Source organism: Dendrobium catenatum, unplaced genomic scaffold (assembly GCF_001605985.2).
Source record: "Dendrobium catenatum unplaced genomic scaffold, ASM160598v2 fragScaff_scaffold_1557, whole genome shotgun sequence".
Taxonomy (NCBI): Eukaryota; Viridiplantae; Streptophyta; class Magnoliopsida; order Asparagales; family Orchidaceae; genus Dendrobium; species Dendrobium catenatum.
Window position 1 is genome coordinate 5,511,721 of NW_021320019.1, and position 17,652 is coordinate 5,529,372.

The window sequence follows — 17,652 nt, forward strand, 5'->3', positions numbered from 1 at the left end:
CAGAAAAACTCGGTACAACTCGGTATTTCTCGGTATAGCTCGGTATAACTCGGTATTGGTCTTCAGAGAACGGTATTCCTCATTATTATCAAATAATACCTAGTTGTACCGAGCAAATACCTAATTTTTTAACGGGAAATTGCCTCTGACCGGACATTCCTCTACGTCCTTGCACCGGACGTAATAAAAGTTTGTAGAAATACCCCTTTCATCTATATACCACGCAACTTTTCTGAAAAAAAAATCTTGTTACATCCATTTTAGCGTGTTTTCTGATACTTTTTCTTCTAAATATGTAGATTTCCTTGATTTGGCAGAGCCATCCAATTCTTATGAGTTTGAATTCGTATTTTGATGTTTTTAACATGGCTTTCTCAAACTCTACTGTACCATGGTCCCTGTCTCCAGGCCGGGCAATTTCATGAACTCAGACAACATGCTTGGTTTTTTAATTTATGGATTGAAGTGATAGAATCTCACATTTATTTGTTGCATTACTGCAGTTGATGTACAAGGATCACAGGAAAGAGAGGGTGGAGTTGCTTAGAGAACTCTTATCGACTGGGGTTGATCTGCATCCACTTCCAGTTCTTAACAAGGTGACTCCTCTGTACTCTTTTTTATTTATAGGTGAAAGGTATGTGAAAAATTAGAGCTTTCTGTTATGTGAAGTTTTCCTCACTTTCTAATTGGAGTGAATAATGGAAGGAGAGCAGAGAAGGCTGAAATATTTAATGTAATTGTATTTCTTAAATCGTTACCTTGTTTAGTTGGTTTGCACCATCTCTTTGACCCTGTCAATAAGCGAACACAATGCTGTGGTTAAGTAAACCATGACCTTGTCATGTCAGTAACATCATTATCATCGTTAATTAACATAAATTTCATCTCAACTGTTTGAGATTTGCTTTACACATTCTTGCTGGTGTAATTGTTCCTCTTGATGTTAAATATTTTACACCTTTTTTTTCACAATTTCCATATTTTCATACTTATCTATCGCCATTAATTTTAGGTCCAACTATTTATCAGAGTGGTATTGGCTTTAGCTTTGAAGTATAAATCTAATATTATCAGTCAGTTGAATTTTTATTATTTGTGTCACGGGCTAGAAAATTCACTGAGTAATGTTATAGGTTTTGCGTCTTAGTTTTATACGAAGATCTTGCATACAAACAGATAAGTGAAAGAGCTTAGCTATGATGAACAGACAGACACAACGGCATGACACGGACACGGGACACATAATTTATTAAAAATATAGGATACAGACACGGGTTGTACACGATACTATAATTTTTATATTTCAAAAATAGTGTATAAAAATTGAATAAGTATAATATTAAAATAAATTTATAAATAACAAGTTATTGAATTAGAGTTTGTGTTTAAAATGATTAATATTGAGATATCGAGAGGTGGGCATTGATATCGTGTATTAGGCATTGAGAGAGGAGACAACAATACTGTCGAGAGTTAGACATCGATGTTATGAAGTATCGAGCGTCAATGTCAAGAGGGCATCTATCGTCGGTGTTCAGAGGGTGTTGGTCATCAATGTTAAGAAGACGTTGGACAAAGATGATTTATCAAGTTGTGGGTGTAGAAATTACTAGCGTCATGTCAAGACAGTGTCCGACTTTGATGTTGAGATGACTTTGAAATGTTGATATTGTAATGAAGTCAGACGTTGATGTTGAGATGACATCAGGCATTATTGTGAAACTAAAATCGCGACCCACCAAAGAGAAATGAAAATGAGAATATTTGATTATTGGTGTATTGAGTGTGGATAGAATATAATAAATTTAGTTTTAATTTTTTAAATAAAAAAAAAATTAAATACAAGAAATTATATTTAAAAAATTCATAAATCTCTAAGGCACGCATGTCGGACAAGAGTGTCTAGTTTATATTTAATATTTTTTTAATCAGGCGCGTTTTCAGTGTGTCTGACACGTGTCAGAAGAGTGATGGATGTGTGTCATGTCGGATACTTGTTGGACACCACACGCCTCTTTGAGGAGAAGTGTCGGTGCATCATAGGAGCTTAGATAACAGTAAAGATTTTTTATGTGAAAAACCCAGAAAGGGAAAAACCACAAAGCCTTGCTCTATTGAAATAATTCCACTATGTATGTGTGAATTGCAAAAATTGGCCTCTCCCTTTACTTGGGGATGGTAAAATTACGGGAGTTTGAAGAATTGTTAAAAAGAGTTGTAGAGTCCGTATGAATGTTAGGGGCCGGATGACATTGGATTTGATGACGGTGGTCCGATGAACGAGGTTCGATTGCGGCGGTTGGCCAGCAAAAGATATTGTGGTGGTAGTCGTATGATAAAGGATCGACGACAACGGTCAGCTAACGAAAGCTCAACGACGATAGTTGGGCGGAGATCTGACAGCAGTGGCCATACATAGGTTCGATGGTGGCTGCCAAGGAACGAAATTCATAAGGAGATTGTCGGGAGGAGGTTCGGTGGCGGCGGTCCATTGTATGTTCAGTGGATGGGTGGAGGTCGAGTAGCAAAAGTCTAACGGCAGCCGTTGGGCGACGAAAGTCTGGCAATGATGGTTGGATTGAGATCTAGTGACGGTAGCCGGGTAGAGGTCCAACATTGTCGGTTAGGTGACAAAAGGTTTGACTGCAATGGTTTGGTGGCAGAGTTCTGATAGCGACAGTTGGCCGGTGAAAGTCCGATGATGGTCGTTGGCGAAAGTTCAACGAAGGCGGATGGCCGGAGAAAGTGTCGATGATGGAGACTGGGTGATGAAGGTCCGACGTCGGTGATTGACCGACGATGGTTTTTGGGAAGGGTGCTCAGGTGGAGCTATGAGATTCTTTGAGCCTTTAAACTCACTTGAATCTCTAGCCAATGGTGCCCTTCATATAGAAAGTAGGCCTATTTATATAGATTTTTGAAAGTTGTATGCCCTATAAATATTGAGAATTTTTGGAGCACTTTATCGGACAATCTATATTGATTATCTTCTTTATCGAGTGTTTATTCAGTATTTAAATGCCTTAATAATATCAGAATTAGGTGATCTTGAGATCATTGTATCCGTCTTGTTGAGCTGCTCAATTCAACTATAAGCATGTCAAATTTGAGATCATTTAATCATCCAATTAAGTCATGAAGTTTTCAACTGTACTTTTGACCCTTGATTTGAGCTTATTCGAGATTGGATTAGACTATTTTTGGCATCGTTGAGTTCATCTTATTGAGATTGTTAGGAATTAGTCCAATTTTAGGATTGTTGTTCCTTAGGATCATGTTATCTTAGTAGTTTCTTTCTTCTATAAGTAGAAGAGAATGTAGACCCAAGTGGATCCATAGAAGCAAGCCAAGCAATAAAAATTAATTTTGAGTTCAGTTCTCTCTCCCTCCCCCCCCCCACTAGCGTCATACATCAATGCCAAGACAGTGTCCGACTTTGATGTTGAGATGGCTTTGAAATGTTGATGTTGTAATGAAGTCAGACGTTGATGTTGAGATGACATCAAGCATTATTGTGAAACTAAAGTCGCGACCCATCAAAGAGAAATGAAAATGAGAATATTCGATAATTGGTGTATTGAGTGTGGATAGAATATAATAAATTTAGTTTTAATTTTTTAAATAAAAAAAAAATTTAAATACAAGAAATTAGATTTAAAAAATTCATAAAATCTTTAAGGCACGCATGTCGACAAGAGTGTCCAGTTTATATTTAATATTTTTTTAATCAGACGCGTTTTCAGTGTGTCTGACACGTGTCAGAAGAGTGTTGGATGTGTGTCTTGTCGGATACATGTTGGACACCACACGCCTCTTTGAGGAGAAGTGTCGGTGCATCATAGGAGCTTAGATAACACTAAAGATTTTTATGTGGAAAATCCAGAAAGGGAAAAACCACAAAGCCTTGCTCTGCTGAAATAATTCCACTATGTATGTGTGAATTGCAAAAATTGGCCTCTCCCTTTACTTGGGGATGGTAAAATTACGGGAGTTCGAAGAATTGATAAAAAGAGTTGTAGAGTCCGTATTAATGTTAGGGGCCGGATGACCTTGGATTTGATGACGGTGGTCCGATGAACGAGGTTCGATTGCGGAGGTTGGCCAGCGAAAGATATTGTGTTGTTAGTCGTACGATAAAGGATCGACGACAACGGTTAGCTGACAAAAGCTCAACGACGATGGTTGGACGGAGATCTGACAGCAGTGGCCATGTATAGGTTCGATGGTGGCTGCCAAGGAATGAAATTCATAAGGAGATTGTCGGGAGGAGGTTCGGAGGCGGCGACCCATTGTATGTTCAGTTGATTGGTGGAGGTCGAGTAGCAAAAGTCTAACGGCAGCCGTCGGGCGACAAAAGTCTGGCAATGATGGTTGGATTGAGGTCTAGCGGCGGTAGCCGGGTAGAGGTCTAACATTGTCGGTTGGGTGAGAAAAGGTTCGACTGCAATGGTTGGGTGGCAGAGTTCTGATAGTGACAGTTGGCCGGTGAAAGTCCGATGATCATCGTCGGTGAAAGTTCAACGAAGGCGGATGGCCGGAGAAAGTGTCGATGATGGAGACTAGGTGATGAAGGTTCGACGTCGGTGATTGACCGACGATGGTTTGTGGGAAGGGTGCTCAGGTGGAGCTATGAGATTCTTTGAGCCTTTAAACTCACTTGAATCTCTAGCCAATGGTCCCCTTCATATAGAAAGTAGGCCTATTTATATAGATTTTTGAAAGTTGTATGCCCTATAAATATTGAGAAAATTTGGAGCACTTTATCGGACAACCTATATTGATTATCTTCATTATCGAGTGTTTCTTCAGTATTTAAGTGCCTTAATAATATCAAAATTAGGTGATCTTGAGATCATTGTATTCGTCTTGTTGAGTTGCTCAATTCAACTATAAGCATGTCAAATTTGAGATCATTTAATCATCCAATTAAGTCATGAAGTTTTCAACTATACTTTTGACCCTTCATTTGGGCTTATTCGAGATTAGATTAGACTATTTTTGGCATCGTTGAGTTCATCTTATTGAGTTAGGAATTGGTCCAATTTTAGGATTGTTGTTCCTTAGGATCATGTTATCTTAGTAGTTTCTTTCTTCTATAAGAAGAAGAGAATGTAGACCCAAGTGGAGCCATATAAGCAAGCCAATCAATAAAAATTAATTTTGAGTTCAGTTCTCTCTCCCTCCCCCCCTCTCACTCCCTCTCTTCCAAGAAGCTCAAGAATAGCTTCTTCTTCCTCCAAGAAATTTTAATAAACTGGTATCAAAGCCTCGTCACTCCTCTTGATGTCTGACACGATATCTACGCCCAACTATTGGCATCATAATATTAATAATTTAAAGCATATATTATAATTAAATGGCTTATTATTTTTCAATTATTCTTAGTATTCTACTTATTCAATTTCTATATACTATTTTTTGATATAAAAATTATAATACTATGTCTAACCTATGTGCGAATGTGCGATGCTTGGAGTTTTGATTTTTGATCTTTGCAAGCAAGAGCTCTTATTTATGTATTTTAAGACCTATGATAATAATGTTTTCATTTTCTTTTTTTTTCCCTCTCTTTTATAATTATTGTTTTTTTACTTAAGGATAAAATATATATAATTTTTTAAGATAGTATTCTTATGGGAAGGTAGAAAAGATGCCTAGAAAACTTACATATCATCTTCATGCGATGCTTGGAGTTTTGATTTTTGATCTTTGCAAGCAAGAGCTCTTATTTATGTATTTTAAGACCTATGATAATAATGTTTTCATTTTCTTTTTTTTTCCCTCTCTTTTATAATTATTGTTTTTTTACTTAAGGATAAAATATATATAATTTTTTAAGATAGTATTCTTATGGGAAGGTAGAAAAGATGCCTAGAAAATTTACATATCATCTTCATCTATCAAAATTCATAAAATGTCTCATTAAATATCTCATATTTTATTTAGATAATTTTTTTGTTCTCTAAGTCGTAAATCCGAGTCATACATGTTACAATTTATCTCTCATTGTTAATCACTAAAAAAATTACATGCTTATGCTGAATTTATTATCTTCAAATTAATCATAGTATGCATAGCATGGGTGGATGTACGTACACTCTCGAGTGACCGTATTTTAATATTTTAACTTGTTTTGGCGCAAACTGTGTGAATAATAATTTTATATTTACAATATTAAGGAGTGTGATATTATTAATTATCAATTATTATTATACAGGATAAAACAATAAATAGTAGCCATTGTTGGATCATTGCCGTCTATTCGTTACTATGGGACCATTCTCGTTTGATCATCGCCATTAGACCTTTGTCTCCCAACTATCCTCACAAACTATTGCCTGACCACCATCATAGAACTGTAGTCACCCAACTGTCATCATCGGACCTTCGCTATCTAACAGCTATCGTCAGATCACTACACTATCACCACCATTGTATTTACACCGTCCGACTATCATTGTTGGAATACCTCTGCCTTTCTTCACATGTTGATCGCACCATATTTTTTACCAATTCTCTATACTCATTAAGATAAGAGACGGAGAAGCATTTATAATCAACACTCACATGATGAAATTATTTCAGCTGGGCAAAGCTTCGTCATTTTTCCCCTTTTTTTGATTTTCCATGTAAAAAATCTGTGTTATCTATGTTCTTTTCATTTACTTTTTGGCATGTTGGATCCTTATACAAAATTAGAATGCAAAATTCTCTTATTAGTAAGCATTGCTTTACTCCGCGCAAAAAAATAATATTTGCTCATAAGACTGCCCTTGCCCATAGAACTTTGCAAGCATTGCACATAATCCTGTCTTCTAGTTCCATGAAGTTGCCACTTACAAAAGAAACTGAACTTCATTGTCAAGGCATTTAAAAATACTGTGTTATTTTGCTGTTTTTCATCCTCTTCGGTCCTCATTTTGTGAAATATGGAAGTATTTCAATTAGGGGTGTATGTGAGCTGAGTTAATTTATGATTCGCTCCTATTTAACTTGTTATTGAGCTCACAAGCTACGCTTATCAAGTTGCCAGCTCAAAACTCTAGTTAAAATTATTATTTATATATTGTATGCACTCAAGTTTGACTTGTCAGCTCACAAGCAGGCTCAAGCAAACTAAGGTCATCTATTTCGAGTTCAAATCCTTAATCCCATTTCTCTCGTGTTAAGCAACTCCCGATGGCTCACGAATTCTTAAACCTAGACCCCCAAGTGTCACAATTTCCTCTTCTTCTTTAAATGTAGTTGGTCCATTAATGCCTTATTTAGTGAGCTCGAATCACAAAATTGATGTACATGCCTTCACCAACAAGCTCTCATTGTGATGCCTTCTTCAGCAAGTTATTGATGTCGTTGATGCCTTCTCCAATGAGCTATTGCCACCATCGATGCCTACTCTAGCGAGCTCTTATTGTGTTATTGAGCATTTGGGGGAATTTGAGCACATGAGTTGAGCTCAAACCCCTTGTTAATCCAACAAGCTGAGTTCGAGCTTAATATATGAGCTCGCCTCGAGCTTGATCTTGCCCTTAATTTGGCGAGTCCAGCTCGAGCTAATCATGAGTCGGTCTTGACTTGACCCATTTATATCTCTGAGTACAGCTAATTTTAGTAGAACTACCCGGTAATTTATGTGATGTAAGAAATGCTTATAATTTTTAGTGCGGAAAGTTTGGTAGTCCCTTGCTTTATGATTTCAAATTTGTTCTTTATAGGAATACTTCTCCTGCAATTATGTGAAAATGTTTTTATTTCTCTACAGGATATTCTTATAATTTGGGGTGATAAGGACAATGTTTTCCCCATTTCGCTTGCTCATCGGTTACACAGGTATGGTTCATTCTTGAATGTGCATCACATTCTCGTTGATCTCAATAAATACTTCGCATTGCAAAATATACAAATCCAGTAAAAGAAAATGCAGCAGTATGTATAGTCTGATGGTTATTAGCTCATTTAGAACAGAGTAAGGCTTCGTTTGGGATGGCTTTCTTGCTGCTTTGTAAAACAGTTTTTTGGTACAAAAAATTTTTTGAACTAAAGATTTTTGTGCTAGAAAGTTGCTTTAGAAATTAACAAGAAAGCCGCTCCAACAAAGACTAAATCAAATTCGAACAAATTATAATTTTGAGAACATTGATAGCTTTATTTTGTACCAAAATACACTAACAACAGTATATTTGCAAACAAACTACTTAATAGTATTCCAGAGCAAATTATAGCTCTGGCCCTTATGATGGATTAATTATTCTGTGCGGATGCTGAACGTCGTCCGGAGATCAATCAGAATGCCTCACGCCACCCCTATGCTCGGTACAGGTGACGTGGCACATTCTGGGTGGTCTTCATATGGCTTTTTGCGTCCGGCTTCCGCACATAATAGTTACTCCTTATGATGACACCTATTTTCTGAAATTGTCTGAGTAAATCCAAAGTAAACTTTTGATACCAACATAAGAATTACAAAATTTAAGACACCTGAGCTCCACTTTCTAAGTATTCAACTGGACATAAAAAGCTCTTCCCCCCTTAATAAAAACAGACATTTGGGGCAAAATGCAAGGCTAGAAGTGATCAAGGATGTGGGGCATGCATTGCAGTTGGAGAAACCGAAAATTGTAAATCAGCTAATTGAGGGGTTCATATTAGAATCTGTGAAGTAGCTATCTGAATAAATGTGTGCAGCTTACAGTTGTTGTATGATTATGCTGATTATTGTAAGAAAAAAAAAATCAGAGAAGGGAAGAAAAATCTCTCTCTCTATCAAAATGTAAGTAATCCTGGTGCAAAATCTTGTTGTCTATAACTTCATTGCTGGTCTATCTTCTTTTGTGGAAATGATTTTGATTTAGGGATTATAGGATCTTGATGGTGAACACAATAACTTGATTGGTAACTTCTTTCATCGAAGGGTGGAATGTGCAGGAGAGTTTTAAAGAGAGAGGAGATATCTTGGGGTTGAGGGAGGCTTTGACCTAGGGTTAATGGAGCCTAGCTTGGAGTAAATGGGAATTGTGTTGGGAGAGAGGCATAGGAGAGGGAAAATATAATTTAGGAATTATGGAGGGACTACTTGCTTAGTTTCATCAAAGAATAGAGTAACTAAATTATAGTTTTTATTCAAAGAATATAAAAGTACAAGATACAATCATTTTTATGGGTTTGCTTAAAGCCTAGTTAAGTTTGAAAAGTTGGAACGTGCGGGGCAGCTCGGTGGTTGAGCACAGACAATGCCTCCCGCCGGCTCCCGTTTGATCTCTAAACGGCCCAAAAAAAAGTTTGAAAAATTTTATGAGCTAATACATTATTATTCTATGGATTGATGATTTGCCTTAAGATAAATAGAAAGAAAATAAGCAAAATATTATAAAATTTATAACTTTCATAAATAACAGTTCAGCCAAGCCAAATAAGACATGTGGAATGGTCTTGAAATTGAGCAACATATAAAGGTCTTCACTTGATTGATGTGGTTAACCTTCTCATTAAGGGAGCTCAATTTAAGATTTTTAATTTTCCTTTTGGACGTAAGAGGTTGTCCACGTGCTTGATTGGAACAATTATTAGGTCATCCGATCGGACGTAGAGGAACGTCTGGTCGGCACTAAAATCCAGCCAAAATACTCAGTATGTGCTCGGTATTGCTAGTTATTATTTGGTAATAACGAGGAATACCACTCTGTGAAGACCAATACCGAGTTATACCGAGCTATACCGAGCAATAAACTCGGTATTTTTTTGTATAACTCGGTATTGCTCAATATAGCTCGGTATAACTCGGTATTAGGTCTTCACATGATGGTATTCCTCGTTATTGTTTGGTATTGCTCGGTATTTCTCTTTTTTTGGCGCGATTTTAGCTCTGACCGAAAGTAGCTCTACGTCCGGTCGGAGGACCTAATAATTGTTTGCTTGATTGGGAGAGATTATTCTGTGCGGTGTCTGAACGCGTTTGGAGGTCAATCCAGATGCACCATGTCATCTAATGTACTGTACATTGGTTAGGTGTCGCGTCTGAATTAACGTCCGGACACCGCAATAATAATTTTTCCTTGTTTGGAGAGTTGTGTATGATGTTGAACTTAGATTTTAATAAAATATCTTGGTTTATAATCTTGTCATTAGCTTTTGTGTTGACATTTTATTAGCCCCTCTAGTTATTTGTGTAAGGTTAGAAAATAGGTTTTAAAAATAGTTAAATTTCATAGTTCTATAATCATTCGAGTTTAGTTAGAATTTGATATTAGTTTTAAATTTCGTAAATGCTCTTAAAACTCCTTTAATATAGTAGTTGCATTCAATATCAAAAATTGACGAATTGGTATTTAAAAAAAATATCTGGCCCAGAACATACGCTTAGGTGCATAACTTTAATTATGCAAGGGCATGAGAAAACAAAAGAACAAATAATTCATAACGATTTTTATATGATTAAACCTTGTCATTTTTTTGGCGTATGACCTATCTTTATGCCAAATTAAGGGTGCAAGTGAGCACGAACTGACTTGACATCGACTTGTTAAAAAGCTCGTGAGTCTGGCTTATCGTGCAATGAGGTCGAGCTTGAGTTCAAAGTCGAGCTCAATGAGGCTCAGCTCATGAGCTTGTGAGCCCGGTCATCATTAGTTAATTATTTGATAAAATAATTATATATTAAAGATGGACTGACTTGCTAGCAATTCAAATGACCCGAACCTTGACACGTAAACATATTTTTGTTAATTTTTTAAATAAATTTTTAACAATAAATTTAGCATATTTGATCATCAATAAAAGATTTTCCGTGCAAGTAAAAAATTTAAGAAAATAAAATATTAAACAAGCCATTTTTGAGTTAAAAATTGGTTTTCAGGTCATACCCAAATATGACCTACTTAATGAACGGGCTAAAAAACTAACCTGAAACAAACTTGTTTATTAAACGGATCAATTTGTACTCGAATTTTTTGAATCGAGTTTAAGTCGAGTTGATAGACCGAGTCATTTATCGACAACCTTAGACTCCGTAGGTGCTCGCAATTGGTAGTAATTGGAGCTTTCCATGAATGTTGCGGATTCAGACGAGTTGAATTCTTCTAAATTGGCTCTTCACAAAATTTTATTTTATTTTATTTTTCGACAAAGCCAACACAACAAAAAACACATGAAAAAATGAATGTAATGCGCTTTTAATACTTCCAACCAAACAACTTTCATAAAATAAATGAATAGAATTAATTTAATGTGATTTATAATGTCAAAATGTTTATTTAGTAAAAAAAGAACTAAAAATCATTTAATAATAATATATATATTTCTTGGAATTGTACATATAAAAAATAACTTTGTTAAACTTATCCATCATTAGTTTATACATTATGTTTCAATACTTAATTGACAATTTACTAAATAGAAAAATACATATAAATCTTGAAATCAAGTGAATAGCAAAAAATATAAGTTTATTAAAATTTAATTACATAAATATTATCGTAAAAAATTAATATACCAAATTACTACATACAAAACATTTATATTAATATGTTTATTAAAGATGGTTCACATCTATAATAAAACATTTTATGTTTTTTTTTTTAATTTTTTTTAAAAACATTTTATGTAATGTTATGTTATTTTATATAACAATTTTTTTTTATTACGAAGCAATAAACAATTTATTCAATTGAAGAGAGAGAGAGAGAGTCTATTTATTCAATTGATATAATTTTGCAATTTAAGACATTTAATATAAAAATATAAAATAAACAACTTAATATATAAAATATTTAAAAGAAAGTGAAGAAGAATTATATTAAGATATAATTTTTAGTTTAAAAATTTATATCATGATATAATATTGCAATGATGATCTAAACTCCTCACAATAAATTATTTTTTCTACAAGGAAAAATAAGATCTCTCTAATAATATTTGTGCAACAGTGCAATGTGAAATGTTGACGGAAAAAATTAAGCATCTAATCTTTCATTATGATTTTTTATTATGAAGTTCCGAAACTGATTCCTTCACGCAGAACAAAAATATAGAAAAAAATACTCACAAAAAACAAATCTCTATCTCCCTAACTTATTTCTTAATATTATTTTTGTCTCTCTCTTCATTTTGTGAGGTCATCCATTGGCAGGCCAAGGTAGCATAGTCAATCGTACTTCATGATTAAAATTATAGTAAATTTTGATTTGATAATTAATATGTCACTATCGGGTCAAAATGGATTCATGAGTCAACTTGATTTCTGCCCGTTTAATTAATGGATCTAAATTTTGGACTCAAATCCGATCCATTATAAAATATGCTAACTTGAGTCTAAATTTTTTTAGATTAGGTCTAGGCCATATTGACATATTTGGTCATTTATTGTCGACTAAAAATCTACACAAATCATCTCAAACCATAGGATCAATCTCATGCACTCAAGCAAAACTAACTAGCTCGGCATGTTTAACCAAAAGAGGATATATTAATTATTGGAAATTAAGTAACTACAACAACCAAAGAACGCAACTCATCTTAATCTATTTATTGGAAGCTTTGACTATCAATTTATATTAAGAGGTCTTTGCCAAAACTTCGAACGTAAGACCTTTTTGTTGGTGACCAAAACTAACAACCAATAAATTAGGTTGAACTGAGTCTGTTTTCCTTAACTTTTCTTTTCCTTCCTCCTTCAAACAGTTCCATGATACTTGCAAGATTTTAATGCCTTCTGTATACTACATAAAACAAAGCTTTTTCTGAGCCTTCCTCTCTCTCCCCTTCAAACTTCGAAAATTCATCATTAGAGTAGTCCGAGCAGCACGAAATGCTCTATTGGTTCCTGGACCATAAAATATTGCGAAGACGACTTCTTTGTAGAATCCAGCAAACTTTGTTCTCTTAAAAAAATCTGAAAAAAAAAAGAGAGAACATTTCAGCTTTCAATTTTTTACTTTGCGCTCTGCCTGCAACTTATTCTTTGTTTTTTTCTCAACAAAATACATGAACCAACTGTTGTTACCTCTTCCAATTCCAATTTCGAATCTTCTCTTCTACCTTACAACAGCATTTTACTCATCTTCTTCTACTGGTTTGCAAGAAGAAAATTGACATTTGGCAGCATATATATATAAATATAAGAGAATAGTTTCAGGTTCTTTGCTTGCTCTAAATTAAAAACAGTTTTCAATAGTTTTGTCTTTTAAGAAAGTATATTGGATCAGTCGCAGCAGTCCGTAGATTCTATCTCTGCAAAGTTTCATCTTAATCAGGCAAATTCTGCAACACTTCACACTCTAATATTGGCCAGCAAAAGAACATATAATACGACTTCGCCTTTATCTTATTCACTGTCATCGATCTATCTGGAAATTGTAAATGTCGTCCGAATTTGTTTTTGTTCATAAATGGAATGAGCTTCTAAAGAAGATGAGTTTAATCATTAATGAGTTTATTATTACTTAATTTTAATATCATTAAGGCATTGATTTAGATGTTCAAAGAAGTTTTGAAATGATTAAGAAGGTTATTATCAAACTGCTTAATGAAGAACCCAAGAATTTATTGAAAATGAGGATATGATCCAAAAATTTATAAATAGGACATATTTCTATCAATTTAAGGGCATTTAACAAGGAAAAGTTTTGTTATCCGTAGATGATTTTACAGGTGTTTTTTATTTACATCTATTAGTCATCGATCAACCCAAAGCTAGCTTGTTAACTTTGTCGCTCAACATCCTTCGTTGCTCATTATTTGGAGAAATTATTACATGCGGAGTCCGAACTCCAATGTGTTCTTTGAAGTCCGTATGAGAGTTACGTACATCTAGACTCTGCACGTAATAATTTCTTAATTATTCGACACTTGTTGTTTACCAACATGGATACTTAAGATCACCCAATGTCCGACTTCTAATATTCATTACAAGAAAAATCACTCATTTCCGTTGGATTTTTTTGGCAGAAATTTAAGGTTTATGGTAAAATCGCTGGAAATTCCGTCAGAAATATTTTACGGTCTTTCTTCGATCGACTCCACCTATTGAGTGTTTTCGGCAAAAATTCCGCCGAAAATCTATAGTATGCTAAAATAAATATAGTAGTCCTTTGGATCAATGAAACAATTAACACAATACATGCTAGAACAATTTATACAAATATATTAAATTAAACATTTCATCATACTACAACAATGCTAATAATAACCTATTTCAAATCGTTCAAAACATAAATCAAACAAACTATCAAATGTAATCATTGTAAACAAAATATGTTCAATTCAACAACATAAATGTCACAAGCATGTCATCCTTACACACATTCATCATAAAGTATCCACGCAACATTAACAACTTTAAGAAAATATTGATAACTTCTTTCAATATATGTAAAAAATTATTCTAAATCATCTTCGGTCTTTTCACTCTCTTCTTACGCCCATTCTATTTTGTTCTCTCTTCTTAATGAACTCAGAGGTTGCCCAAGCTGTAGTTAGATCACCCTATACGCACTCTCCAAGTCATAATGGGAATTCACCAGATTTGCTAATGTCATTGAACATATCGATCTACAAGTGGAGAAGAGCCTATCTTTTCAAACTTAGTTTTGATCCTCACATTCTGCTCAGAAAATCATTTGAGGTCTTTATGTTATACAATTTTCAAAAATAAATTTACTAGTATACAATTAGTTAAAAATGTAAAATAAAAACATAATTATTTACCTGCAATTCCCTGCTCCTGCTCAGTCTGTCTCAATCTTATAGGTCTAGTGGTCAATAATATTCCTACGAAGAAACATCGAAGTAATATATCTACGATGGGCTCATCACTTGAAGCCATCTATAATGAAAAATAAAATATTAAATTCATCCAACAATATTGCATATTAAAAAAGATCATAAAGATAAATATGACAGTTAAACATTATTATGTTGTTAATGTAAATTATATTCAACTCCCTCAATAAATTATCTTTCAATGATTTTCGTCCCGATAACATTATGTTATACATTCAACGCCTTTCCTCTTGAATATTCATTTGGACTTTGATTAATTAATAACCCTAAAAATAATATAATTACAAAAAATATGTTGAATCAATTGATTATAGTGTGTGCGACTTGATGTCCAAATCAAAGAATTGAAGGTTAAACTACATGAGGAAAACAAAAAAAAAGAATGATTATTTACTCCATATAATTCTAAGTTCGAAATATATCGAATCTACCTATCTTAAAGATTATATTATTGAAAATAAATGATTTTTATCTTTAAACATCAAAGAGAGCAATGTGTAAAGTTTAAAAGCCTTCACAATCCAATATAGTCAAAAATATGATCTCAATAAACATATAATAAGTTTAAGATTACATGATGTAATAAGCAAAAACATAAATCTAATCAATTGATAATTGTTAACTACCTCTTAAATCTCGAAGAAATGAGCAAAAAAAAGACCTAGATTGGTGATGATGGGCAGAGCATATGAAAACTATAGATTTGGTAGCAAGAGCGTGAAAATAAAGGATGAACACGATCTGGGGCGAAATATGACCTTTTTTGGCGGATTTTCCGGCAGATAAATTCACCGGTAATTAAGTAAATTTTCCGAAGAAAAAAAATAACATGACACATAATCACTAGAGGGAATTCTAGAGGAATTTTTTCGCTGGAAATTTCAAGCCGTTTATCCATCGAAAATTCAACTGGTATTCAATGTTTTTCCTATAGTGATTTGCTAGATTCTAATGCTAGATGTCCAATTAGTTGGCGTCCAACATAGAACTTCAATTGATTTGTATCAATGATTGATACTTGAAATTTACTGGTGTTCGATACTCATGTTCCCTATCACCTAATACCTATTGTGATCGAGCTAACATCCAAGCCAACCAATCTACATTCCTTAACTTTAAACATGGCCAACCAATCTACATTCCTTAACTTTAAACATGTACCTTCAATTCATGTTCAAAACATATTATTCGATGAAAACTCCGACACCTAAAAATTACTCATAATACCACCATAAAAGTTATAAATATTTCTTCATTATATAAATTATATTAATATATTAATATCTTATTTGGTTGAGAGAATGATACCCTTTATAATCATTAACTCACATTTGTGAGATTATTTTCATTAAATTAGAGTACCCTATGATTTTTTCTCATTAAATTTTCCCCATAACAAATACTCATATATTTATATATAATGTGTTGGGTTTTTCAGCTCTCAATAATTATTTTATTTGGAATGATTAATTATAAATTGGAAGCTATGTGGCTCAAATACATTAATTTGGAGAAACAAAAATCTTTTTTTTACCAATGAGACATTGGTGATTTAACTCTCAATAATTAGGTGCTAAAAAGAGTTAAATCATATATATTTAATATTTAATTTATATATTTATTAATAGGATATTTTTAACCTTTAATCGCATTTAAATATACGCTTGCAAAGGTGTATTTTATTTTAGATGAGATAATATTATTAGTTGTATTTTTAATTTTTTATCGTTAATTTGAGTTTTAGAGTTATTAAAAAAATAAAAATTTAGATAAATAAACATTTAAAACGTTTTCGCATTCCAAACGTTAACATTCTCCGCGGCTTAGACTGAACCACACTCCCATCCTATAAATACATCCCTATTCTTACTTGCGAAGTCCGGCCGGAGAACCGGTTTTGTGGCCCGTCTCCGGCAACCAAAGATGGAAACCCCAAAAAATCTCCTCCTCCTCCTCCACTGCATCCGCCGCTTCATCACCGGCCTCCTCAGTCTAGTCTCCCTAAAAGACTTTGCACTCTCTCTCCTCCTTCTTCTATGCGGGTTGTCTTCCCACACCGTCCACCTTTCTGGCGGCACTACCTCTATCCACTTGTGGGGACCTCGCCGGCGCCGTCACTCCCGCCCCGCCCTCGTCCTCCTCCACGGATTTGGAGGCTTCGCCAAGTGGCAGTTCGAGCGCCAAATTGCGCCGCTTTCGCGTCACTTCGACCTCTACTTGCCAGACCTCGTCTTCTTCGGCCAGTCAGTGTCGGCGGAAGGGAAACGTTCGGTGAAGTTTCAAGCCGAGTGTGTGGCTGAGGCAATGAGGAAGCTTGGGGTGGAGAAGTATACAGTGGCGGGGGTGAGTTATGGAGGGTTTGTGGCGTTTTGTATGGCAACGGCAGCTGCGGAGAGGGAGGTGGAGAGGGTGGTGGTGATTGCGTCAGGGGTGGCGGCCACTGAAAAGGAGAGGAAGGATTTGGCAGAGAAGGAGGGGAGAGAAGTGGCTGAGTTATTGCTGCCGGAGAGAGTCGAGGATCTCAGAAACTTATTTCGCCGGTGCATGTTCAGACCGCCGACTTGGTTGCCCGATTTTCTCCTTCGTGATTTCATGGAGGTCAATAACCTTATCTCTACTGCTTCAAAAAATCATTTTGATAGATTTTTTTTTCTGATAAATTTATATTTTTCCGTGGAAAATGAAATCTAATTAAGATTATCTAACTAGAAATCATTTTTGCTATGCAGATAATGTTCAAAGATCATAGGAAGGAGAGGACAGAGTTGCTGAATGAACTTCTATCAAATGGAGTTGGTTGGGGCGGCGCCCTTCCCATTCCCAAGCAGGTAACTAAATCCTCTTATAGTTAGATGTGTATATACTCTAATATAC

General features: G+C 34.6%; 2 protein-coding genes across 2 annotated transcripts in view; both read left to right on the forward strand.

The window, feature by feature from the left end:
* Positions 1–8,841, forward strand: part of LOC110111587 (lipase 3) — an 11,367-nt gene extending 2,526 nt beyond the window's left edge. The window contains exons 2-4 of the mRNA XM_020843515.2: positions 504–599; positions 7,766–7,833; positions 8,546–8,841. Of these exons, the coding sequence (XP_020699174.1) occupies positions 504–599; positions 7,766–7,833; positions 8,546–8,666 (285 nt within the window). The 3' untranslated portion in view covers positions 8,667–8,841. The remainder of the gene's footprint in view (positions 1–503; positions 600–7,765; positions 7,834–8,545) is intronic.
* Positions 8,842–16,701: 7,860 nt separating this feature from the next.
* LOC110111578 lies at positions 16,702–17,630 on the forward strand. Its single transcript, XM_028700552.1, has 2 exons — positions 16,702–17,376; positions 17,508–17,630. The coding sequence occupies exons 1-2, from the start codon at positions 16,702–16,704 to the stop codon at positions 17,628–17,630; spliced, it is 798 nt and encodes a 265-aa protein (XP_028556385.1).
* Positions 17,631–17,652: the final 22 nt, after the last annotated feature.